Source organism: Daucus carota, chromosome 9 (assembly GCF_001625215.2).
Source record: "Daucus carota subsp. sativus chromosome 9, DH1 v3.0, whole genome shotgun sequence".
NCBI lineage: Eukaryota > Viridiplantae > Streptophyta > Magnoliopsida > Apiales > Apiaceae > Daucus > Daucus carota.
Window position 1 is genome coordinate 33,500,545 of NC_030389.2, and position 25,576 is coordinate 33,526,120.

At 34.9% G+C, this 25,576-nt stretch overlaps 4 protein-coding genes across 4 annotated transcripts; 3 read left to right on the forward strand and 1 right to left on the reverse strand.

The window, feature by feature from the left end:
- The first annotated feature begins 1,057 nt into the window (after positions 1 to 1,057).
- LOC108202060 (protein PLANT CADMIUM RESISTANCE 3) lies at positions 1,058 to 2,577 on the forward strand. The gene is made up of 4 exons (XM_017370431.2): positions 1,058 to 1,287; positions 1,417 to 1,488; positions 1,650 to 1,868; positions 2,077 to 2,577. The coding sequence occupies exons 1-4, from the start codon at positions 1,200 to 1,202 to the stop codon at positions 2,313 to 2,315; spliced, it is 618 nt and encodes a 205-aa protein (XP_017225920.1). The 5' UTR covers positions 1,058 to 1,199; the 3' UTR covers positions 2,316 to 2,577.
- A 4,422-nt stretch (positions 2,578 to 6,999) lies between these two features.
- LOC135149318 (protein PLANT CADMIUM RESISTANCE 2-like) lies at positions 7,000 to 8,166 on the forward strand. The gene is made up of 4 exons (XM_064084796.1): positions 7,000 to 7,176; positions 7,357 to 7,428; positions 7,522 to 7,725; positions 7,837 to 8,166. The coding sequence occupies exons 1-4, from the start codon at positions 7,089 to 7,091 to the stop codon at positions 7,971 to 7,973; spliced, it is 501 nt and encodes a 166-aa protein (XP_063940866.1). The 5' UTR covers positions 7,000 to 7,088; the 3' UTR covers positions 7,974 to 8,166.
- Positions 8,167 to 9,689: 1,523 nt separating this feature from the next.
- Positions 9,690 to 12,809, reverse strand: LOC108203964 (uncharacterized). Its single transcript, XM_017373176.2, has 4 exons — positions 12,553 to 12,809; positions 12,421 to 12,477; positions 10,919 to 12,261; positions 9,690 to 10,246 (listed from the first exon to the last, which is right to left on the reverse strand). Exons 1-4 carry the CDS (start codon positions 12,807 to 12,809, stop codon positions 9,690 to 9,692), a joined length of 2,214 nt encoding a protein of 737 aa, XP_017228665.2.
- A 3,786-nt stretch (positions 12,810 to 16,595) lies between these two features.
- Positions 16,596 to 18,150, forward strand: LOC108203965 (protein PLANT CADMIUM RESISTANCE 3-like). The gene is made up of 4 exons (XM_017373177.2): positions 16,596 to 16,862; positions 16,991 to 17,062; positions 17,224 to 17,442; positions 17,650 to 18,150. Exons 1-4 carry the CDS (start codon positions 16,775 to 16,777, stop codon positions 17,886 to 17,888), a joined length of 618 nt encoding a protein of 205 aa, XP_017228666.1. The 5' UTR covers positions 16,596 to 16,774; the 3' UTR covers positions 17,889 to 18,150.
- The last annotated feature ends 7,426 nt before the right edge of the window (positions 18,151 to 25,576 follow it).

The window sequence follows — 25,576 nt, forward strand, 5'->3', positions numbered from 1 at the left end:
CCGTACAAATATTAATTATTTTAAATATTTTTTCTTCTAAATAAAAATATTAATGTTTAAAATTTTGTCCGAAAACATATCTTTTTTAAGATAAGTTATTGATATTGTTATAGAAATCTTAAAATATGTGTCAAAGAATAAAAAGAATTGTATGAATATGAGTTTCATAAGATAGATGTATGTTATTTTAATTCTGATAATGAAATTCAAATTTTGGTAATATCTAGATTCCTAATATTTTATTACGAGTTACTAATTAGAGTAAAGGCAATGTAAGTGTTAAAATGATGTTATATTTATAATATAGCTTCCAAGTAAAAGTTTTTATTCTAGTGGGAAGTATAAATATTGTTAACGGCGGAAGTATGTAAGTGGAAAAATCAATGTTTGAAATAATGATAATAAAATAGGATAGTGTATCATTTAAAGATTGAACGAGTGAAAATATAATTATATTTACATAATTTGATAGTATATTAAAATTATTATTAAATTATAAGTTCAAAAATCGGTTTTTAGATTCATTATATAGCATTAACACCGTGGACTTGCGAGTATGAAACGTCTTTCCTGTGGTTGCATGGACTCGATCATCTTCTATGTATTACAGTTTGTTTTGACATATTTTTTAGCAGTTGGCTAGCTAGTTGCACTTGTTTCTCCCGTTCTTTCACCGTAAAAGGCTGTTTCTTTTGTTCTGTACAATGGAGTAGCTAGTTGCACTTGTTTCTCATTGTTCTGTACAATGAATTTCTTTTTTTGACAAATTTAGAACGAATTTCGTTAATAGCTATAATATTTGAATTAATTAAAACTTTCTCCAAGCCGCCCAGTTACAGTCCTTGTTATTACAAAGACAGTGTTTATTTAAGAAATGATTGGTTATGTTAGGGACTCATTCTGCAATAATTATCGCAATGACGACGTACTCCATCTAACATCACCAATAATCATATACTACATTTTCATAGTTTCCACTTGATCACCTAAATATGCACGTTTGAAAACCACAGTTGTTAAAGTCGTCTCATTTATTCAGTCAAAGTCACCTCTCCTTCCTGTAATGTAAATCTTTGTGTGTAGCTAATTAAGCTCTGGACTGTGACTATATATATGCAAGTAAAGGAAGAATGAAACCCACAAAATTAACTCCTCCGAAAAGGTGATACTTGTGACTACTATCTAAATCTAAGAGCACCATGCAGCAGCCTAAAGTCCAGATACAACCCAAAGTTCCTGGAGAATGGAATACTTCACTCTGGGGGTGCTTTTCTAATTGCGGAAACTGTAATTTTTTTTTTTTTTTACTTCTATGCATTCTCAGTTAGCTAGATAAATAGCTCGATTAATCTATTCCAGCATGCTAATTTATTCTGCAATGTTTATGAACTAGATCGAACGATGTTTTTGTTGCAGGTATCGCCACACTATGTTGTCCGTGCATTACATATGGACAGATTGCCAATATTGTAGACCAAGGAAAGACTTGTAAGTATGAAGTTTTTGAGCTGGGAGTGAAATTTTTTGACCAATTCTCTTAAAACCTAAAGTTTCTTTTTTTTTTTTTTTATTAAATCAGGATCATTGTAGATAATAGTTTTTGATGGGGGGATTAATTATATTCTAAAGATTATGTATGATATGTGCAGCTGTTTTTAGTGGGGGGAGAAATTACGCAATACTTATGTACTTTACATGCGGATGCTGCTTGTATTCTTGCTTCGCCCGTTCGAAGCTGAGATATATGTTCAATTTACCTCCATCTCCCTGCGGTTGCGCAGACTGTTTGGTTCATACTTGTTGCGAGCCATGTGCTTTATGTCAAGAGTACCGTGAGCTCCAGAGTCGTGGATTTGACATGGCCGTCGGTAATATTTTTAAATTTTGTGAGGACACTTTTCTAATTCTATATAATTTACAATGATGAAAAAATGTTAAAAAAAATTAGGAGGGACACGTGCCCCGCCTCTTACGAGATTGGCCCCTTATAACAGATCATAAGCAATTTATATAAAGGTCACCATATAGCGAGTTAATATACAAAAATACAATTAACCTGATGATTTTTCTGTTTAGGATGGGATCTAAACACGTCCCAGGCTGGCAGTACTAGTGTTCATGCACCTGTAAGTCAAATGATGCAGGGTCAGATGACGAACAATCAACAGAATTATAATTATCAAAATGCTGGTTACAATAATCAGAACATGAATCACCAGAATGCACCTCCGAATCAAACGATGGGTCAGAATGATGCTTATAATAACCAGAATGAGTATCAGATTAATGATCCTCAAGAGCAAGTACAGTACTGATCGAGCAAATTATCTGCGGGAAGATCACCCAGTGTATAAATGAATATATTTGTGCTTCATGCTTGGTACAATTTCAAGCCTGACTATCAAATGCTTGGCTATACGATGTTGTTGTTGCTAAGTCGTTGTGTGAGATTTTTTTTATCTAAAATTGGTACGACTTTTGTATTTAAGTAGTGAAATTTGCATTTTGTTATTGTTTAGAGCTCAGTTCTGAGTTTGTAAAGTACTATTTAAATTTAATATGCCTTTTCATTTCAGACGTGATTAATTAGGTTACGAGGGGCCATTTGCACTGATGATCTTAGATCATCCTCAATGAAGTTGATTATAATGGTTGATTAAATTGGATCTACATTATGTGAAGTTCGTTGAACCTGTAAAACATTGTGTTTCAATGTTATTGACTATATTTATTAGCTATAATTTAACAAATGGTATCAAATTTGCCCGATGTAGAGGCAAATTACTATTTATATGGTTATAAATAAAATATATCAGTTTAATATGTTAATAATATGATAATAAATGATGAATTTTCCTACAGATTTCTTAGAGATCTGTAGATATTCGACAAATATAGATCGTCTATAGGAAGGGTATTTTTTGAAGATATTGGTTATATTTTTTATTTTTAGTATGCCAACTCAACTTTTGGCTAGGGTTCAGCGTGGTTTGGAGATATTATTATGCATGAAAATTAGCAGGAAATGAGATGTATGATCGAGAACATTAGAGGATGTCCTAATAAATTTTTCTCAATTTATGATAAATAATTTGATTTCTTGAAAAATGAGTGCCATCGACAATTCTAACAATAATCTCTACTTGTGTTTTTTTATTATTATTGTATTAAACTCAAAATCCTTTAACAAAAAATAATAGATTATATATGGGAAAGAGTGTGCAAGAGATGAAAATTTAATATTTTATCATCACAAACCAGTTGCATATATAATGTATGATTAAATCTTTAATTCGTAATAATCTATCTATTATTCTATTCTATTATATATATAATAGACCAACATGCCACATTTTATTCACCGTATAAATTACTCTTTTAACCCTCTGTTTCATTAATACACATAATTAATAACTTGCAATTAATACCACTTTCATTAATAGATATAATTAATAACTTGAAATTAATACACCATATAAATTACTCTTTTAAACCTCTGTTTCATTAATACACATAATTAATAACTTGCAATTAATACCATTTTCATTAATACATATAATTAATAACTTGAAATTAATACACATGATTATATCTAAAACTTTAATGACTTTATAATTAGACATGTAATTACTTTGTTTACTGTCGGAGGAGTATCTACGTCACAACCCTGACAAAAAAAAAGATGATACGTCACGGTCAGTTGAATATCAAGGTGGAACTCCACCAATAAATGTTTATCATTGTGATACTTCGTTCGCATTGTGAGTTATTTCTAATTCACATTAATGGTTAATGTAGCGCTCAGATAATAAAAGACATGTTTGCATCAGACTATAACAACATGGACAAACTTTTTGCCATCTGCATTGTTGGATGGCGAGAAGAATAATAATATCCATTCACGCGTATGAGAACATGCACGTGTCTCAACAATATTTAACCAAAACGTCATAATCAATTGAGTATCATGTGATATTTCATTTGGAGTGGAGCGACATATATTCTCAACAACCGTTTAACCAAAATATGAATATTCAATAAGAAGAGACCCTAAATATCCTACATGCTTGTGCCTCAACAACATTTAATCAAAAATTCAAAATATAAACATCCTGTATAAAGGTTCCTAAATATCCATAACATATTTTAGTATAAAAGGGCTTTCATGGTGATACATCACAACCAATTAAGTATCAGAGTGATACTCCGTGAGTAGAGGAGTGTCAATGTGATATTCCACTTGGAGTGGAACAACATATATATGTATATATATTTATAAGTTTAGTTAAATTCTTGAATATCTGGATGATACTTTACGAGTAAAGAAGTATCAGTGTGATATTCAGTTAGGATTGGAGCAAAATATATATTTGCAAGTTTAATTAAATTCTTGAATGAATATTCATCAAAAAATAGCAATTTTCATCAATATTTTATCAAGATATTAATATTTATTAAGAAGAGGCCATTAATACCTGCTAGATATTTCACTGTCGGAGAAATATCAGGATGATACGTCACAACCAGTTTAATATCAAGGTGATACTCCATAGGTAGAGGAATATCAGTGTGATACTTGTGCTGCGCCTTCTCAGTAGAAGGACCAGCGTCCCAAGCGTAAGGTCCGACCATTAATTAAGATGCAGGGGTTATGTTTGAAGTGGGATCACAATTATTGGCTAAAATAGTTTGGTTGACAATGATAAGTACAAGATACTTAGGATATTATTTGTTGTTCAACTTAGGTGTTTGAAGTTATCGATTAGGTGGATGAAGTTAACAAATTAGGTGTTTTTATTTATCCAGTCATTCCTATCTTTTATAACTAAAAAATCTTGTGGGCAAGATGATTATGAAGAAATTAGTATTGAATTTTCTTACATTATTTTCCTCGAGAATAACCTTATCGAACAGGCAAACCTAACATTGATGCTTTCGTTGAGTTAGGCAAACCTAACACTTTTGCTTGCATTGTTTTAAGGACAACTATTTCTAACTCACATTAACGATTAGTGCAACACTTAAACGATTGAAAACATGTTTGCACCGTACTGTAACAACAAGAACCCAAAATTAACACAACAATAAATTATCTATTATTTGTATTGTCGGACACCGACAAAACTAGCAACATCCATTCACACGTGTGAGAACATGCCCGTGCCTTGGTGATACTTTGCTAAAGAGGATCCTATCCACAAATTTTTTTTATAAAAGGATTATCATGATAATACATCACAACGAGTTATGTATCAAGGTGAAACTCCAAAAGTAAAGGAATCGTATCAGTGTGATAATCCAATGAGTGTGGAACAAACGTATTTATAAATTTAATTAAATTCTTGGGCGAATTCCCATTCACAATAGCTAATTTTCAAAAATGTTTAATCAAATATTTAGTAAGCCCTAACTACCTACAAGATACTCCCCTATCGAAGGTGAATCAAGAAGATATGTCACCACCAGCTTGAATATCAAGATTATACTCTACTAATATATAATTATAATTGTGATATTTTGCTTATTTTAATTTAATTACAACTATTTCTTACTTACATTAATGTTGGTGCACAGTCAAAAAATAAAAGACATTTTTACACCGCACTCACGCATTGCAACAACAAGGTACAAAATTTAAAACTTTTATTATTGACATTATCGAACAATAACAAGAATAGCAAAATTCATCCACGCATACTAGAACATGCCCGTGCCTCGCACGGGCTACAGTGCTAGTTAAATATAATATATGATAAACAAATTTTTGTTAAATTATTTGAGTTTTAAATATTAAAACGAATAATTTTATTAGCGATCTAACTCTATGGCTAATAAAATATTAATTTTAAATAGTATTCTAGATAGCAAAAAAGAACAAGTTAAAAGATAAAAATAGTATGCATTATTATTTCAAGTTGTTATATATAAATTAGTGTCCTAGATTTAAAAAAAATAATATTCTAATTCTAACATGATAAATAATTTGCTACATATTAATAGTCGCTCTATAAATATAGCTAACTATATATACTGACTTAGCTAAAATTTTAAACAAAAAAATAAATCTTTGGTATGTGAGATTAATAAATTGTCTATATTTTTATATTTTTTATATGTCAATTAACTTTTTATCTAAGCACTTTATAAGATTAGAGTTGCTCATAATAAAATTCTAGAATCATTCTAGCTAGAGTGTTAAAATATACGGGAGGAACTCAATTTACAAGACGATCACGGAGATCTTAGACTTTCTCATTACTCTCTCCTTTTGAAATATAGGTCGCTTGATTTTTTGACACACACGTTTATAATATAAATCACATATTTTTATTTAAAAAACGAAAATTTCAAAAATAATGATATTAAATATGCGATCAAAGAACTTAGAATTGTATGCTAACAAGTCAAACGATTTATATTTCAAAACAGAGGGAGTACCGGTTAAATTACAAAGTTCCCCTTCCTTTATTTTTCTCCTACAACATTTATTCGAATTTCCCTCTATTTTTATATTATGAGTATATATTCTCTCCACCTTCAATATTTATAATTTAAATTCTATTCTATTTGACTTCTAACAAAATAATTTAAAATAGTTGTCTTATTAATAAATTATGTAAACAAATAAATAATAATAATTTTCTGCACAAACAAACAAATGGATATTTAGTATATAAAAATTATGTACCTTTCCGACGTGCATGGCTTGGAATTTTTCGTGGTAGTATACAAGTTCAAGCAATACATTCACTGTCGTTTATGGTTGAAGTCGTCTATGGAGTCAAATTCATCTCCTTCTGTAATATATATCCATCATCCATGTGTGTGAGTGGCTCTAATTAAAGCAGCCGATGCTAAAAAAAAAATATCCAAAATTTTATTTTGGCAGAATTATCCAAAAGTTTTCCATGACGTCAGAGGTTAATGACAATATTTTCACTCGTCATTATTAACCAAAATCCGGGGGAAAAAAATTCCTTTAAAATTCAAAGCGCACACCGCAGCCGCCTTGCAGCTAAGGCTGTCAATTGGTAGTGTATATATACATGTGAATATGTGATGCTTAGGATGATAACCAGAGCATCAAAATGCAGAAGCCTAAAGCCCAGATGCAACCCAGAGCTGTTGGGCAATGGACTACTGGACTCTGGGATTGCTTTTCTGATTTGGGAAACTGTAACTCTCTCCCTCCCTCCCTCCCTCTCTCCCTCTCTCTCTCTCTCTCTCTCTCTCCCCCCTCTCTCCTTCTCTCTCTCCCCCGCTCTCTCTCTCTCTCTCTGTTTTTTTTCTTTGCATGAGTACATCAACCTATTTGTGTTCATTAACTATTCTACAATGTACGTAAATGTACTGCAGGTTTCACCACACTGTTTTGTCCATGCGTTACATTTGGACAGGTTGCCCATATTGTTCACCTAGGAAAGGCTTGTAAGTGTAAATATTGTATGAATTATGCATGTAGCCTAAAGAAAATCATAAATTTGAATGAATGTCTAAAACTTTATAAGCTAAAATGTGCAGCTGTTTTTGCTGAGGGAAGAAATTATGCACTATTATCGTGTTGCTGCTGCTGCTACTCTTGCTTTGCCCGTTCCAAGCTGAGATATATGTACAATTTACCTCCTAGCTATTGCGGAGACTGTCTGGTTCATACTTGTTGCGAGCCGTGTGCTTTATGTCAAGAGTACCGTGAGCTCCAAAATCGCGGATTTAACATGGCCATTGGTAAGCTATTTCTCTAATTCTTTCACTCAAATACCCGATACATATATTCTTAAAATATGTATTACTTAAAACTTAAAACTTAAAACTTGACTTGATGATTTTTACTGGCAGGATGGGATCTAAACATGACCCAGGTTGGTATTACTATTGATCCGCCTATAGGTCAAATGATGAATGCGATGGAAACCATCAACAATATTCAGGACGACCCTGAAGATGATAATCAGGATGATACACATGATCAGTGATCAAGAAGATAATCAGCTAAATGATATTCAGGAACAACTGAAGTGATCGAGAAAATAATCAGGGTGTAATCGAACAATGTATATGTGATATTATGTGTATTTGTTTAGAGAGAGAAAAATCTAAAATTATATTAAACTGAACTAAATTACAATCTGTACTAGCTGTCTATATATACACAAAAGTAGTAACTAACTAGCTATAGCGTGTACTAATCTACCCTTAACTACAAGAGCATATTTACATCTATAACCCTGAGCTATAACTAACACTACAATACTTTAACATCCCTCCTCAAATTAGAGTTGGATACAGGCTGATTTACAACTCTTAATTTGGACAACAGTTGTTGCAATCTATGAGCAGGTAAGGCTTTGGTGAGAATGTCTGCTGGCTGATGCACAGTAGATAGATAAGTAGGGAGAATAAAACCTTCTTTTACTCTGTCTCGAATAAGTTGGCAGTCAAGTTCTATATGTTTAGTGCGTTCATGTAGAACTGGATTTTCAGCAATATGTATGGCAGAGTTGTTGTCACAGTATAGTACAATTGGCCTGGGAATCTTGAATTTGAGCTCAGTAAGAAAGTTGTATATCCATGTGACTTCACAGATGGCATTTGCCATACTCCTATACTCTGCTTCTGCAGATGACCTGGCAACTGTGTTTTGCTTTTTACATTTCCAAGAAATCAAAGAATCCCCCAACAAAACACAGTATCCAGATAAAGACCTTCTAGTCATGGGACAAGCAGCCCAGTCTGCATCAGTATAAACTTTTAGAGCAAGAGCTAGCACTGGATGCAGAGAAGAACAAACCTTGAGTTGGAGCATTTTTGATGTATCGAACTAGTCTCAAGGCAGCAGCTCTGTGCATATCAGTAGGATGTGCAAGAAATTGGCTTAAGATGTGCACAGAGTAGGTGATGTCAGGTCTCGTAATGGTGAGATAAATCAGTTGTCCAACCAGTCTTCTATAAGCAGTGGCTTCATTGACATTAAGTATAAGACCAGATGTATTTTGAAGACTGTGTTGTGCTTGCATTGTGATAGAACTAGGCTTAACATTTAGCATACCATTAGAGGCTAAAATGTTGAGAGCATATTTCTTCTGATGAACAGAGATACCATACCGTGATCTTTCTATCTCTAGTCCCAAAAAATATTTCAAGGGACCAAGATTCTTCAGTTTAAACTGTGTGCCAAGAAAATCATTTACTGTAGATAGTTTTGAGGGCAAAAAACCAGTGAGAATTATATCATCAACATACACCAGAAGCATAGTAAAGGAAGAAGATGTATGCAGATAGAATAGTGAATTGTCTGATTTTGACTATGTGAAACCAAAAGTCAATAGTGCTGCTGCAAATTTGTCAAACCATTCCCTGGGAGCCTGTCTCAGGGCATATAAAGATTTGATTAATTTGCAGACAGGATTTTTTTCCTGAAATTCAGCAGGAATCGGAATACCAGGTGGAATTTCCATGTAGACTTCGTCATGGAGATCTCCATGAAGAAATGCATTTGTAATATCCAACTGATTTAATGACCATTTCTGAATAGCTGCTAAAGAAAGAATCAATCGAACAGATGCCATCTTTACTACTGATGCAAATGTTTGAAAATAATCCAATCCATAGGTCTCTGTAAAACTTTTTGCTACAAGTCTAGCTTTGTATCTGTCTAGACTCCCATCAGCTTTGTATTTCACTCTATAAACTCATTTGCATCCAGCTGCATGTTTGTCTGGTGGTAAAGTGGTGATTACCCAGGTATTGTTGGCCTCTAAGGCATTAATCTCAGTTTGCATAGCTGTACACCAATTTGAATCCTGTACAACTTGCTTATAGGTTGATGGCTCAGGAATCTTGGATGACAGATTTGTAACACTGGCAATATAAGGAATAGTAAACTGAGTAGCAGTATCAATATCTGTGATATTATATGGTACTGCTACTGTTGATGCACATTGCTTGATAACAGTAGGAGGTAAGCCAGTGAAGTCACTAAACTTATGAGGTAGAACTTTAGTTCTCTGCGGTCTAACTGCTGGTTCAGCAGGAGTAACTTCAGGAACATGAGTAGGGACTGAAGGAGAAATCTCAGAAGGATGAGTAGGTAAATTTTGATCAGGTGACATAGAGTATGACCTAAACTCAGTAGAGTGAGGAGAACCATTTAAAGCAGTCTCATCCTGACTTAACTGTGGAGAAACAGGTGGCACAGTAGATTGTGGAGTTTGTGACACTGGAGAGAGTGAGTCAATAAAAGACAACTCTGGAAAAAGTACATGTGTAGCAGGAGAGTGTGATTGAATAAAAGGAAAAACTGACTCATAAAAGCATACATCCCTGGAAACAAAGTATTGTCCAGTGGACAACTTCATCAACTTGCAGGCTTTCTGATGTGCTGGATATCCCAAAAAAACACACTTTGTTGCTCTTGGAGCAAATTTGTCAGACCTCAAGGATAAAGTTGAGGCATAACACAAACAACCACAGACTTTCAGATGAGAATAGGATGGTTTCTTGTTTAATAAGACTTCAAATGGAGTCTTATTTTTCAAAACAGATGTGGGTGTTCTATTTATAATATATGTGGCTGTTAACAAACAATCTCCCCACTAGTGCAAGGGAAAATTAGACTGAAAATTCAGTGCCCTGGCAACCAATAGCAGATGCTTATGTTTTCTTTCAACTCTGCCATTCTGTTGAGGGGTTTCAACAGAGGAGTGTTGATGAACTATACCAAGTGAGTCAAACAAAGAATTAATTTCTTTGTTGAAGAATTCAGTGCCATTGTCAGTCCTCACTACTTTAACTTTTGTTTTAAACTGTGTGTTTCAACAAAAGCAAAAAAAAAATTGAAATATAGAGCACACTTGAGTCTTACTAGACATCAAATATGTCCAAGTACATCTTGAACAATCATTCACAATTGTGAGAAAACCTTTACAGGCAGCATAAGTCTTGTGTCTATAAGGACCCCACAAATCACAGTGTATTACATCAAAAGGAGATGCAGCATGACTCAAACTTTTAGGAAAGAAAGACCTACTATATTTAGCATAGTGACATACATCACAAGGAAGCAATTTGTTTGTATTGTCTGGAATAGCAATACTATCAGTATTTTTGAAAACATTTACTGGAGTATGACCAAGACTGGAGTGCCAAACTTGAAAATTTTCCAGCTGAGAAATAGAACAAAAAGTAGCCTTGGAAGAGACTGGTGCTGACAGAATTTTATGAGTCTGAGGAGGTGCTCTTTGAGTGGGAATGGGAAGTTTGTAGAGATTGCCATGCAATTTACCAATCCCCTTCACATTCTTCTCCAAAGAGTCCTGTATGATACAAGATTTTGGACGAAATTTCACAACACAATGCAATGTGGTGATTAGCTTACTAACAGAAACAAGGTTGAATTGAAATGCTGGAACAAGAAGCACATCATATAGAATAATATCAGGAGTGAGTTTAATATTTCCTTTCATTCTAACTTGAGCTTGATGTCCATTTGGCAAACAAATATCAACATTGCAAGTAGTAACATCAGTTAGTAAATGATGAAAGCAGGTAATATGGTCTGTTGCTCCAGAGTCTATAATCCAGTCGTTAGATGTATGACAATTTATCAAGCAAACCGATGTCATATAGGAGCAATAGTGTGGCCATGCACCTGTTTGTGTCAAATCTGCAGAAGAACCTGATCTCCCAGAAGTCTGATTAAGAAGTTGCAAGAGTTGCTGATACTGAGCTGTGGACAGTGTAGACTGATTTATGGCCACCTCAGGGTTTTGATTGCTACCATTTTCTTGACTTTCACTGCCGGTTGGTGCATTGCCCTGAGAATTGCCCTGAGAATTCATAACTTGTGCTACCACTTTATCATTGGATCCACTTGCCTGCTTGTTTCTTGGTGGAAAACCAATTAAGTGATAACAAATGTCTTTTGTGTGATTTGTACCATGACAATAGGTACACTCCAGATTTCCTTTCTTGCCTTCATTCTTTCTGAATTCAGTTCTTCTGCCTTCTGGCTTAGACCTTCTGGTTGTCGCTTTGTTCATAAGTGCAGCAGACTCAATTGTAGGCTGTGCAGAGTTAACATGATTTCTTTGCCTTTCCTCTTGTTGCAATAGTGCCAGAACTTGAGTCAATTTTGGCATTGGATTCATCATGAGTAATTGTCCTCTTATATTTGTGTACATCTCATTCAATCCCATCAAGAACTGTGTTACTTTCATCATTTCATCATGCTGTTCTGCCTGAATTCTTGTTGTACAGGTACTCCTACAACAAGCACACTTAGGAACATTCGTTGTATTCAAGAAATCATCCCACAAGACCTTGAACCTAGTGTATTATGCGGAAACAGAGAGTGTTTCTTGATTGAGATCACTTAGAGCTTTTCTTAACTCAAAGATTCTAGGACCATTCCTCTGTGTATACCTAGTGTGGATATCATTCCATACATCAACAGCAAGAGGTGTGTACACCGAACTAGACCTAGTTTCATGTATAACAGCATTCAACAACCAGCTTATTATCATATCATTGCATCTTTGCTAGTGATCAAAATACAGAGAAGATTCATCAGGAATCTTAAATCTACCATTCACAAACCCTAACTTGTTCTTAGCAGAGAGAGCAAGTGTTACAGACCTTTTCCATTCATTGAAGTTGTCTCCATTCAACACAATAGTTACAAGATTCAGACCTGGATGATCTGATGGATGCAGGTATATCGGATGACTTGTTTCGAGCGTAATCGAGCGATATTCGTCTTCAAAATTTTCTTCTCTTTCATTATTGCTTGTATTTTCTTCAATAATAGCCATAGAGATTCAGCTACTTATCTACGAGTTGTATATAAGAGTAAACAGGAGCTTCGAGTTGAAGCTTTAATGGCGGAAAGAACTGTAACTACTTTTGGTTACTTACAGAGAGAGAGAAGTGGTGGAGCAGAGCATATATACACAAAAGCAGTAACTAACTAGCTATAACGTGTACTAATCTACCCTTAACTACAAGAGCATATTTACATCTATAACCCTGAGCTATAACTAACACTACAATACTTTAACAATTTGATTTTGGTACAATGTTCAAGCTTTTCAAAACTTTGAGTTATTATATATGATCTTTTCACTTTTCAAATCTCGTACACTTTTTATTTGTTATATTATGAAGCAAAGTTAGCACTCGTTTGTAATCAACAATAAGTTGATTTTGTGTTGGAGAAATTTATCCGAATAATTAATTTTTTGAACAAGAGCAGAAAATTATAAGAAACGGAGAAAATGCATCAAGAACAATTGCTACGTAGAATTGGTAATTTTCGCCCAAGTGACAATATAATAAATAATAAATATAACAATAGTGTGTGTGAGTGTGAGTTAATATAGTGGTTCAAGCTGGCTTCAAAATTTTAAAAGTGAGACACAAATGTAATTAGATCCATATTTTCTCATAAATGTGAGATTAGAAATCAAACCAAATTTATTTTCCTAAATGTGATTTCATATGAATCCACATTTATAATTTTAGATTGATGTAATAATTTTGCAATCATATTGCCCCCTCTAATTTTCAGCTCTTAAACCATTATCCTTACACAATTTCTTATATCTAGATCGGAATGTACTTGCAATACGTAAGTACTTAACTATTTTCCTAATTGGGTCTAATAATTTTGTTAATTGTGAGATACCTTTTTGAGCCGACAAATTTATGATGTGAGCACAACATCTAACGTGTAAGAATTGACCATCTAAAACTAAAGGAATCTCGGACCTAATATAATCAATGCATTTATTATTAGCAGAAGCATTATCTAAAGAAATTGTGAATACCTTGTTAAACAAATTGAATTCGTTAATTGTGTCTAATATCCTTTGTTTAATATTATATCCGGAGTGTGACTCGTCCATTACATCGAAAGTAATAATTCTTTTTTCTATCACATAATTAGAATCTATCCAATGAACGGTAACACATATATAAGGCTCACCTTGACTAGAAGTCCAACAATCACTAGTAAGCGAGACCATGCCATTAAAAGTGCGAAAGAATTCAATTAATTCTCCCCTAGCAAGATAATATTGTTTTTGGGTGTATCGTTTAAGGGTGTTTCTTGGGATTTTCCTAAAAGCCGGATTTACTGAATTTCTAATCATGTATTCTAAGTTAGGGCTTTCACCATGTGAAAAGGTAACTCATCTAATGTAACATAAGTAGCAAAATCATTAATCATTCTTTCTCTATAATAAGAAAACGGCATACCTCCACCGGGGTTTGAAGACATGAAACTACCGATTTGCGTTTGGTGTAAAGACGATTCCCCACGCGCTTCCCCACTTTCGTGACTTTCTTTACTAATACCGTGCTTTTCCACAAGATGCCGATTAAGTGTACCCGTACCGCCTCCTTTACGCATCGTAAAGGGTTCTTGAACTATGCTTTTTTCTATACAAATTAAACAATGAATCTTAATTCGTGTAGGATCATCCGTCGGTTCCCTCGAAAAATAATTCCACACGTGAGACTTCAACTTCTTTTTGCGAGCACCACTCCCACTGGCACCACTGCTGCCACCTGAAATTCAAAACAAGATTAAAACAAAATCAAAACAAAATTAATACAAAATCATTTTATATCTAAAATCGAAAACGAAAAAAAATTAAACCTAAAATCGAATTAACACAAAATCATTTTATATTTAAAATCAAAAACGAAAAAAAAATTAAATCTAAAATTGAATTAACACAAAATCATTTTATATCTAAAATCAAAAACGAAAAACAAATTAAATCTAAAATTGAATTAACACAAAATCATTTTATATCTAAAATCAAAAACGAAAAACAAATTCAACCTAAAATCGAATTAACACAAAATCATTTTAAATCAAAACAAAAAGCAAATTAAAACGAAATCATTATAAATCTAAAAACTGAAATAACAAAAAATTAAAACAAACCTTCACCGGAGAAGTCTGCCGGAACTGGGACTCGTGGCGGCAACATTGTGGGACTGGGATTAGATTCTTGCGAAGATATTGTACCCCTTCCTTCCTCCATGATTAACGGTGGTCGGAAGACTCGGAACTGGTGTTTATTTAGTTCGTCGAGGATTAACGGTGGCCGGAACTGGTGAGATGAGAGTGAGAGAGAGAGCACAGAGAGAGAGTGAGAGAGAGAAAGTGAGAGAGAGAGACAGAGAGAGAGTGAGAGAGAGAGAGAGCACAGAGGGTGTCGACAATGGAGGGAGGTCGGGGGTTTATATAGTCGAGTTCGGAGAGGTAGCCGTTGCGCAGGGAGCCGTTGGATCCTGCTCTGCGCAGGGAGCCGTTGGAGCCTGCTCTGCTGTGGACTGTGGTGCTGTGGCTGTGGACTGTGGACTGTGGTGCAGACGTGCAGTGCAGTGTCACAGTGTGCAGGTTACCGTTGAACCAACGGTTCCAAGGTGAACCGCGGTTCCGCGGTTCCACGGTTCAAACAGCGGTTCCGCGGTTCCACGGTTCAAACCGCGGTTCCGCGGTTCCACGGTTCAAACCGTGGTTCCGCGGTTCAACGGTTCAAACCGTGACCGTGGTTCAACGGTTTATCTTTAATTTAATAATAAATTTCGTTTTAAAATATATAATATCGAGTGTATTAAAATATAAACTTTTTTATTTCGTATTAAAATATAAAATTTTATGTTTTAAAATATAAAATTTTATTTCGTTTTAATTTTTAAATTTCAGTAATTTTCTTTACAAAATAATTTAGTTAATTTTGTTTCCGTTAAGTAAATTATTTATTAGTTTACAATTTATTGATAATTAATTACATGGTAACAAAATAAAATTATTTTATCCCAGCACTCGTTGCAAATTTTTCATCAAAATAATTAAAAATATACCATTATAAATTAATAAAATAATTAAATTACACGGTTCACGGTTCGGTCCGGGCGGTTACAGATTCGACGGTTTTACGGTTTAAACGAGACGGTTTAAACGAATTCTCACGGTTCCGGGCCGGTTACGGTTCGGTTTTATATTTTATAACCCGTATTCGGCCCGTGTTGAGTAACGAATCGGTCGGTTTTGAACCGGACCGTATTTAGACGGTTCCGGGGCGGTTAAAAAGGCGGTTCGGTTCCGGTTGGGCCGGACGGTTTGGACCGTTTGGCCACCTCTACTTCTATATATGTATTACAGTTTGTTTTGATATATTTTTTAGCAGTTAACTAGCTAGCTAGTTGCACTTGTTTCTCCCGTTCTTTCACCGTAACAAGCTGTTTCTTTTGTTCTGTACATTAATATGGAGTAGATAGTGAGCCAACAAGGGGTTAGCTTATATTTTGTTAGAATTTCTTTTTTGATAATTTAGAACGGATTCCATTAATAGCTGTAATATTTGAATTAATTAAAACTTTCTCCAAGCCGCCCAGTTACAGTCCTTGTTATTACAAAGACAGTGTTTATTTAAGAAATGATTGGTTATGTTAGGGACTCATTCTGCAATAATTATCGCAATGACGACGTACTCCATCTAACATCACCAATAATCATATACTACATTTTCATAGTTTCCACTTGATCACCTAAATATGCACGTTTGAAAACCACAGTTGTTAAAGTCGTCTCATTTATTCAGTCAAAGTCACCTCTCCTTCCTGTAATGTATTTTTGTGTGTAGCTAATTAAGCTCTGGACTGTGACTATATATATGCAAGTAAAGGAAGAATGAAACCCACAAAATTAACTCCTCCGAAAAGGTGATACTTGTGACTACTATCTAAATCTAAGAGCACCATGCAGCAGCCTAAAGTCCAGATACAACCCAAAGTTCCTGGAGAATGGAATACTTCACTCTGGGGGTGCTTTTCTAATTGCGGAAACTGTAATTTTTTTTTTTTTAACTTCTATGCATTCTCAGTTAGCTAGATAAATAGCTCGATTAATCTATTCCAGCATGCTAATTTATTCTGCAATGTTTATGAACTAGATCGAACGATGTTTTTGTTGCAGGTATCGCCACACTATGTTGTCCGTGCATTACATATGGACAGATTGCCAATATTGTAGACCAAGGAAAGACTTGTAAGTATGAAGTTTTTGAGCTGGGAGTGAAATTTTTTGACCAATTCTCTTAAAACCTAAAGTTTCTTTTTTTTTTTTTTTATTAAATCAGGATCATTGTAGATAATAGTTTTTGATGGGGGGATTAATTATATTCTAAAGATTATGTATGATATGTGCAGCTGTTTTTAGTGGGGGGAGAAATTACGCAATACTTATGTACTTTACATGCGGATGCTGCTTGTATTCTTGCTTCGCCCGTTCGAAGCTGAGATATATGTTCAATTTACCTCCATCTCCCTGCGGTTGCGCAGACTGTTTGGTTCATACTTGTTGCGAGCCATGTGCTTTATGTCAAGAGTACCGTGAGCTCCAGAGTCGTGGATTTGACATGGCCGTCGGTAATATTTTTAAATTTTGTGAGGACACTTTTCTAATTCTATATAATTTACAATGATGAAAAAATGTTAAAAAAATTAGGAGGGACACGTGCCCCGCCTCTTACGAGATTGGCCCCTTATAACAGATCATAAGCAATTTATATAAAGGTCACCATATAGCGAGTTAATATACAAAAATACAATTAACCTGATGATTTTTCTGTTTAGGATGGGATCTAAACACGTCCCAGGCTGGCAGTACTAGTGTTCATGCACCTGTAAGTCAAATGATGCAGGGTCAGATGACGAACAATCAACAGAATTATAATTATCAAAATGCTGGTTACAATAATCAGAACATGAATCACCAGAATGCACCTCCGAATCAAACGATGGGTCAGAATGATGCTTATAATAACCAGAATGAGTATCAGATTAATGATCCTCAAGAGCAAGTACAGTACTGATCGAGCAAATTATCTGCGGGAAGATCACCCAGTGTATAAATGAATATATTTGTGCTTCATGCTTGGTACAATTTCAAGCCTGACTATCAAATGCTTGGCTATACGATGTTGTTGTTGCTAAGTCGTTGTGTGAGATTTTTTTTATCTAAAATTGGTACGACTTTTGTATTTAAGTAGTGAAATTTGCATTTTGTTATTGTTTAGAGCTCAGTTCTGAGTTTGTAAAGTACTATTTAAATTTAATATGCCTTTTCATTTCAGACGTGATTAATTAGGTTACGAGGGGCCATTTGCACTGATGATCTTAGATCATCCTCAATGAAGTTGATTATAATGGTTGATTAAATTGGATCTACATTATGTGAAGTTCGTTGAACCTGTAAAATATTGTGTTTCAATGTTATTGATTATATTTATTAGCTATAATTTAACAAATGGTATCAAATTTGCCCGATGTAGAGGCAAATTACTATTTATATGGTTATAAATAAAATATATCAGTTTAATATGTTAATAATATGATAATAAATGATGAATTTTCCTACATATTTCTAAGAGATCTGTAGATATTCGACAAATATAGATCGTCTATAGGAAGGGTATTTTTTGAAGATATTGGTTATATTTTTTATTTTTAGTATGCCAACTCAACTTTTGGCTAGGGTTCAGCGTGGTTTGGAGATATTATTATGCATGAAAATTAGCAGGAAATGAGATGTATGATCGAGAACATTAGAGGATGTCTGTAACATCTGGGATTATCCGTGTAATTATTTTAATGATTAATGAATATTATATGAATTTCTGTGAATTAATTGGTTCCTGTTCTATTTATTTAGTTATACATTTCTGATTAAATTTGAGGAATATCAATTTTTATATGTTCAGTACGAAATATAGTTTATTTAGATATTTTCATATCGATTTATGCATTGTCGTATGATTTTATATTTGATTTATGGATTTAATAACGTATATTACATTTAATTATTAATTATTTTGATTTTACGAAAACCGTCAACTTGTAACGGTACCGAGATTTTACTTCCCGAAAATTTCAACAAAATTCACCTTTAGCCTAATTTGAACATTCCAGACATTTTTCATGTTTTGACTTTTTCGATCCGGAGTACAGTTTGTTCTGGAGCCGGTCCGGCGGAGTTTTCGGTATTCGATAATTATCTGTTTGTCTCGATAAACGCGAAACTAGATATTTATGTTCATCCTTATCTTGTAATGATGACAGTGGGACCCGCATACTAATGACGGATTAAAAAGCCCCGTTTTGATAATTATCTAGAAAACCGGTACCGATTGGACCCGTTTTATTAGTATAAAGCTATTAAACATTGTATTTTCATGCCATATATGATCCAAAGGGGTACTAATTATTCATAAGTATAAATATTCTTAACAGTACTTTATTTCATTACGAAAATCATAAAACCAGTTAACACCGAGAAATTCCCGAGAGTGTTCTTCGTGTTCTTGAGATTCAAACGAAGATTTGGACGCGTTATCGGACTCGGATTTTGGCGTTCAAGGACTCAAATTGAAGGTTTTAACAAGTAGAATCATAATCCAACATCAGAATCAGTGCAGAATCATCAGGTGGGTTCGGATTTTGAGATTTAAATTCGTATTAAATAAGCTTAAAATAGGGCTTTTTGATTTTGAAGTTGTTTATGTGTTTTGATGATTGTATGTTGTAGATAATGTTCTCCTGATCATTTTGGTATATCATATGCATGATTTGGAGTTCAATAACATGTTCAAAAATGAGTTTGATTATTCGGAATTGAAAATAGGGTTTATGAACCCGATGAATATTCTCAATTGAAATTAGGTGTTTTTGATCTAGGGATTCTGGGGATGATTGGTTAGTATCATTAGAACGAGCGTTTAGAGAGGAATCTATTAGGATAATCAGAAGTGGTGAACGACACGGGAATGGGTCGCCGGAGTCTGGAGAACAACTCGCCGGCGGCGAGTTTTCTCGAGAATTTTCCGGTCGATTCCGGCTGTTCCTGGTGATATGGATTGCAGGGTTGGATTGTACACTCTGAGTAGTGCATATCTGCACATTTTGAGGGCCAACGGAGGCCGGGAAATTCCCCTCCTGCGTCCGACGGCGGTTCAGGGGCGGCGACTGTAATATTTACAGTTTAACCCCTGAACTTTCGAAGATGGTGAAGATGTTATACTACAGTTTTAAAACTTTCAACTCAAACCTTTAAGTTTTCAAAACTTGCAGTTTAAACCTTGAAGTTTTAAACTTTTAAAAACTGATTTATTTTAATTTCTTTTAATTTCGAAAATCATTTTTTTTAATTTCTGAAATAGTTTAATTATTTATTAATTCAAAAATAATTCTGATTTAATTTATTAATTAATTTTAATTAGTAATTAATTATTATAATTAGTCAATTAATTTAAATATTAATTGATTAATTGTTTTAATTAATTATTAATTAATTTTAATTGATTTATTAATTAGATTTAATTATTTTAAATGATTTTAAAACTCCGAAAAATAGTTTCGAGCTTTGAAATATTATTCTAAAATATGTTTGAAGCTCGTTAATTGATTTCAAATGATTTCGGACTTGATTTTGAGTATCCAGAATTGATTATTTATTGATAAAATGATTCTTTGACCCGTTTTAATTCCGAAAAATGTTCTAAAATCCATATCAAATGCCAGAAAAATCCTTTTGACTTCAAACCTTCTTTGAAAAATAAATTTTATCGAATATCTTATGTGATACGTGTTATGTGATCTCTGATTGATGTGTTACGTGTCTACATGAACATTATAGGATTGTTTTGATATATCTTTTGATCCGTAAGTCGGATTTAAATGAAACGAAGGGTAGTTAGGAACTCGTTACGAAGGTGTGATGATAAGAATAGTATGAGATCATATATTGATAGATGATTGTTGTGATTAGCAGAAGAAGCGAGAAGTAAAAAGGGAAAGCAAGTGGTGATAGAGTAGTATAGCGAGCAAGCGTAGTTGAAACTTGAGATCAGCTATATAAGGCAAGTTCCCTCAGACTTTCCTTCAATTATATGTTGTATCTGTTGTGATTATTTAGTGAACTTTCTGATGAAGTCCTGTGACCTATTGAATTATCGCATGGATTATTTATCCTATGGATTCTTGAACCTTCAACCAAATTTCTTGAACTATTTTATGGATTATTTATCCTATTGATTCTTGAACCTTCAACCAGATTTCTTGAACTATATTATGGATTACTTACCTTATTGATTCTTGAACCTTTGACCGATTCTTTGATACCTGCTACGAAACTTATTTCAATTGTAAACCTTCCATCTTTAAAACTTCTAAATGATTACCATAACAACCTAATTTCATTTCAAAAATATACCCTCGATACCTCAACCAGTTATCAATCACTTTTATTTCAGACCGTAACCAGTTGAACGACCCCAAATAACATCTGTTATGACATATAACTTACAGTTGATTGATTCTTTCCATAAACTCCAGTTTCTTGATCTTAACAGCATTCATTTATACTTGGGTTCTTTTTGTGAACCTAGAACCCTTCTTCATATAAACCCTAAACTTTGATATGCTTTGCCATCCTATGAGGCAATGTTTGATTCTTTGCTAAACCATGAAGATATTTCTCATTCCTCCTTTGAGATCCATCTGAGACACTTTGAATAGTAGTCTGCTTCTGCTTCCAAATTTATTTATAATGTTGATGTTTCTATTTTATTGAATAATATTGTTGATCATCTTGATTTTGATAGAATTGGATAGTTTTCTAAACTTGGACCAAATGAATGGTCAGACCAGATGAGTGGTCGCTTTAGGCCAATGTGTGCCTTGGATCCAGTAAACGAGCATGGTGGGACCTGCTCGGGGTTAGTGTCTGACTGATCAGCAGCCTAACCTTTGATTTTTGAAAATAAATTTAATATCCAATTCTAATCAATGTTCTAAAAACAAATCTTGGTATTGAGATTGATTCCTTGAGACACTGGTTTCCTTCAGCTTATGATTAATATTGTAAATTGATATTGTTATACTTGCTGAGCTGGTTAGCTCACTCTTGCGGTATTTTATGTTCTTTCCAGTGAAAGCAGAGAAAGTTGGTAACGATGACCCTCAGGCTAGTGGTAAGGCCAGGATTCCAGGCTAGGAGAGGAAGAAAGCTATCAGCGGCACCTGGCTTTTTATATATATGTACTAGTTTGAATAACGAGAGACAAACAATGTGTAAGCTTGTAAGATTTAAGTTTATATTCTAGGATTGGGTTTGTAATAATTAAAGTTATGCTGTGGCTTGTTTTATACTTTAACCTGTTGCGATCCATGGACAGCTAAGGGTCACTGCATATATTTTATTAATTACAGGTTTATGTTATGTTGTGGACCCCAAACTTCTGACCCGGGTTTGGAGGGCGCCACAGGTTGGTATCAGAGCGACAGGTTTTAAGTCAATGAAACAAGCCTAGATTGTTAGGTTGGGTAGAAGATTAGGACTAGAAATGAGTGATAGGTAGATAGAACGTTGAGAGGTTGAGGAATTCGTAATAGATGTAGGGTTGATTCTGGTAGTGGATACAGATTCTTATGCGTGTTTGTTCTGTTGATTCTCAGACTATCAGGCATGTCAGGTCCCAGTACCCCGGTTCATTCTGATCATTCAGAGTCGACGGTTGAAGGACTTCCACCTCGTCCTGGAGTTGTACCCATATCTCCACCCAGGGCACTTACACCCTCACCTGTAGCTGGACCTTCACGTCCACCTGGATACCCTCATAGTGGACAGACCCCTATTGCAGCTGTACCGCTTAGGGCTATGCCCCCACCCGCACCTGAGATGCCCCCACCTGCTCTCCTTATACGACCTCCTATCCGTGGACCTCCACCAGAGCATGAGTCTTCTGGATTTTCAGGTGTTGGACCCTTTTATCCGTGTTCCCCTCTTTCGGTACCCTATCATTATTATCAGGCACTCTTGATGGAGAGAGAGGAGTTGTTGGGTCAGATTGGAGAGTTGACACAGGCGATGCAGAATCTAGATCCTAACAGGGGTGAGCGACAGTTGAGAGAGGAGATACGTGCTTTCAGGACAGAGGCAGTAGAGAGATTATATGGGATCACCGCACCACTTGGTACCCCTGGGGATATTATAGATTGGGCTCGTTGGGTCTTGGAGCAGCTGGAGGTTATCGGAGGGCCAGACTTTCCATAGGTCTGGAGTATATCAGATGTTGGAGATGATCAGTATCATAGTGAGTAGTGTGTATGATGCAGCATGTAGTGAGTAGTATGTATCAGGTCAGCAGATTTTGTCATGTATATAGACTAGCGGAGCTGACTAGATGATATGTATGTCGTTGTGGTTGTCAGCAGATTTTGACATGTATATATAGACTAGCCGAGCTGACTAGATGATAGCCTTGCTGTTGCTGTTGTTGTACTTTACTTTTGACGAAGCGCTTGACGCTTGTATCTCCAGCACTGACTTATATATATCAGCATCTTTTACTTTCCAGTCTTGTCCTTTACTTTATCGCACTTGCTTTACTTTACTTTACTTTCAGTACCAATCATAAACTCTTGTGATAATATTGAACCCTTTTCTTTTATTGCTTTACATTCTGTAAAGAAGCATGCAATTTATTTAGTTAAACAATCTCAAAAATGTTTTCAAAAAAAAGGTATAATTCTGTTTTCTTAAAAAAAAAAAAAAAAAAAAAACCTTTTATAAAATGAGAATTTGATTTAAAACGACTAAGTGAATTGTTTCTTCTTTACAGAATGCCTCCAACAAGACATACTCGTGCCAACAGTGATCCTGAAGGCACCAACAACATCAATGATAACAATGATAACCAGAATGTCAACATAGGCCCAGTAGATCCTGCTGTGGCCCAACTAATTCAAATTTTGGCACAACAAACTGCTCATCTTACCCGACAACAGCAACATCAAGAAAGTTCTAGGGTAACTTTTAAAACATTTCAGGCAGTTCATCCTCCAGAGTTTAAGGGCTCAGCAGATCCCGTTGCAGCCCAAACATGGTTAAAAGAAATGGAAAAGTGTTTTGAATTAGTTCCAGCAAGTGAAGATCAGAAAACAAAGTTTGCTAGTCATTACTTAAAGAATGAAGCAACGTATTGGTGGGAATCTGTGAAGAATATGGAAGGTACAGTTGAGATTACTTGGGAGAGGTTTAAGGAATTGTTTTTAGAAAAGTATTTTCCTAGGTTTCTTCAAGATCAAATGGAGTTGAACTTTTTAGAGCTGAAACAAGGAAATATGTCTGTGGTTGAATATGAGAATAAGTTTGCGGAATTGGCTAGGTTTGTGCCAACCTATGTAGAGACCGATAGGCAGAAAGCGAAGAGGTTCCAGCAAGGTCTGAAACCTTGGATTAGGAGCAAGTTAGCTATTTTGCAATTGGAGACTTATGCGGCAGTGGTTGAGAAGGCAATGATTGCGGAGGCTGAAAATGAGTTGTTTCAGAAGTCTAAAGAGGATAAGAAGAGAAAGCCAGACAATAGAGGAGGATCCTCTCTTCAAGGGAGGTTCCGGAAGAAAGGGAAGTTTCAAGCAGGAGGAAATCCTAATTTTAAGAGAATAGGCAGTGGTGGACAAGGAGGACGTTTTCTTACGGGAAGTCAGGCCAATCAACAAAGGTCTTCAATGCCGGAATGTCAAACGTGTGGCAAGAGACATGGAGGAGTGTGTAACAAGCCGAACATAGTGTGCTTTAAGTGCAACCAGAAAGGACATTATTCTAGAGAATGTCAGAACCCATCAGCGATAAGAGATCAGGGGAATAAGAGCTCGATAAGTAAAGCTCCAGCTATAGGATATGCATGTTTCAAATGTGGGAAGCAGGGACATATGGCTAGGGATTGCAAAACATCAGCTCCAGTTAGTAATGCACTTAGAATCATGGGAACTGTTCCAGAAGTGAATGAGCCTCCTAGGGCAAGAGTCTTTGATATGTCAGTGAAGGATGCTATTCAGGATGCCGATGTTGTGGCAGGTACGCTTAACGTAAACTCTTTAAATGCTAAGGTGTTAATTGATTCCGGAGCCACTAGATCATTTATTTCTCAAGCCTTTGTTGATAAGTTGAATTGTCCGGTTGAATTGTTGAATGAGGTTATGAATGTAGAGCTAGCTAATCAGGATCGTATCTCCGTTAATCGAGTTTGCCCTGATTGTGAAATTGATATTTTAGGAAATAAGTTTTGTGCCGACTTGATACCTTTCAAGTTGGGGGAGTTTGATGTAATCTTAGGGATGGATTGGTTGTTTAAATATAGTGCGCAGATAGATTGTAAAAATAAGAAAGTAATATTAATGACACCAGACCACGAGGTAATAACTTTTAGAGGACAAAAGCAAGCAAAGAAGTTCTTAACCATGATCCAAGCCAAGAGAATGTTACGACAAGGATGTGAAGCCTATATTGCTTATGTAATTGATAAAAGTCAGGAACCAGTAAAACTTGAAAATATCCCTGTAGTGAATGAATTTCCAGACGTGTTTCCGGATGAGTTACCAGGACTTCCCCCAGATAGAGAGATAGAATTTGCAATTGACTTAGCACCTGGAACGGAGCCAATATCCAAAGCCCCGTATAGGATGGCACCAGTAGAGATGAAAGAATTGGCAAAACAATTAC

Bases quoted from the DNA above. Each gene is read 5' to 3' on its own strand.
- LOC108202060 (XM_017370431.2), top strand. From the start codon at position 1,200: ATGCAGCAGCCTAAAGTCCAGATACAACCCAAAGTTCCTGGAGAATGG. The intron at 1,288-1,416 runs GTAATTTTTTTT...TTTTTGTTGCAG, and splicing joins CTTTTCTAATTGCGGAAACT to GTATCGCCACACTATGTTGT. The intron at 1,489-1,649 runs GTAAGTATGAAG...TGATATGTGCAG, and splicing joins TGTAGACCAAGGAAAGACTT to CTGTTTTTAGTGGGGGGAGA.
- LOC135149318 (XM_064084796.1), top strand. From the start codon at position 7,089: ATGCAGAAGCCTAAAGCCCAGATGCAACCCAGAGCTGTTGGGCAATGG. The intron at 7,429-7,521 runs GTAAGTGTAAAT...TAAAATGTGCAG, and splicing joins TGTTCACCTAGGAAAGGCTT to CTGTTTTTGCTGAGGGAAGA. The intron at 7,726-7,836 runs GTAAGCTATTTC...TTTTACTGGCAG, and splicing joins CGGATTTAACATGGCCATTG to GATGGGATCTAAACATGACC.
- LOC108203964 (XM_017373176.2), bottom strand. From the start codon at position 12,809: ATGGCTATTATTGAAGAAAATACAAGCAATAATGAAAGAGAAGAAAAT. The intron at 12,478-12,552 runs GTATTTTGATCA...ACATGAAACTAG, and splicing joins ATTCCTGATGAATCTTCTCT to GTCTAGTTCGGTGTACACAC. The intron at 12,262-12,420 runs GTATACACAGAG...TGCTTGTTGTAG, and splicing joins TGGAATGATATCCACACTAG to GAGTACCTGTACAACAAGAA.
- LOC108203965 (XM_017373177.2), top strand. From the start codon at position 16,775: ATGCAGCAGCCTAAAGTCCAGATACAACCCAAAGTTCCTGGAGAATGG. The intron at 17,063-17,223 runs GTAAGTATGAAG...TGATATGTGCAG, and splicing joins TGTAGACCAAGGAAAGACTT to CTGTTTTTAGTGGGGGGAGA. The intron at 17,443-17,649 runs GTAATATTTTTA...TTTTCTGTTTAG, and splicing joins TGGATTTGACATGGCCGTCG to GATGGGATCTAAACACGTCC.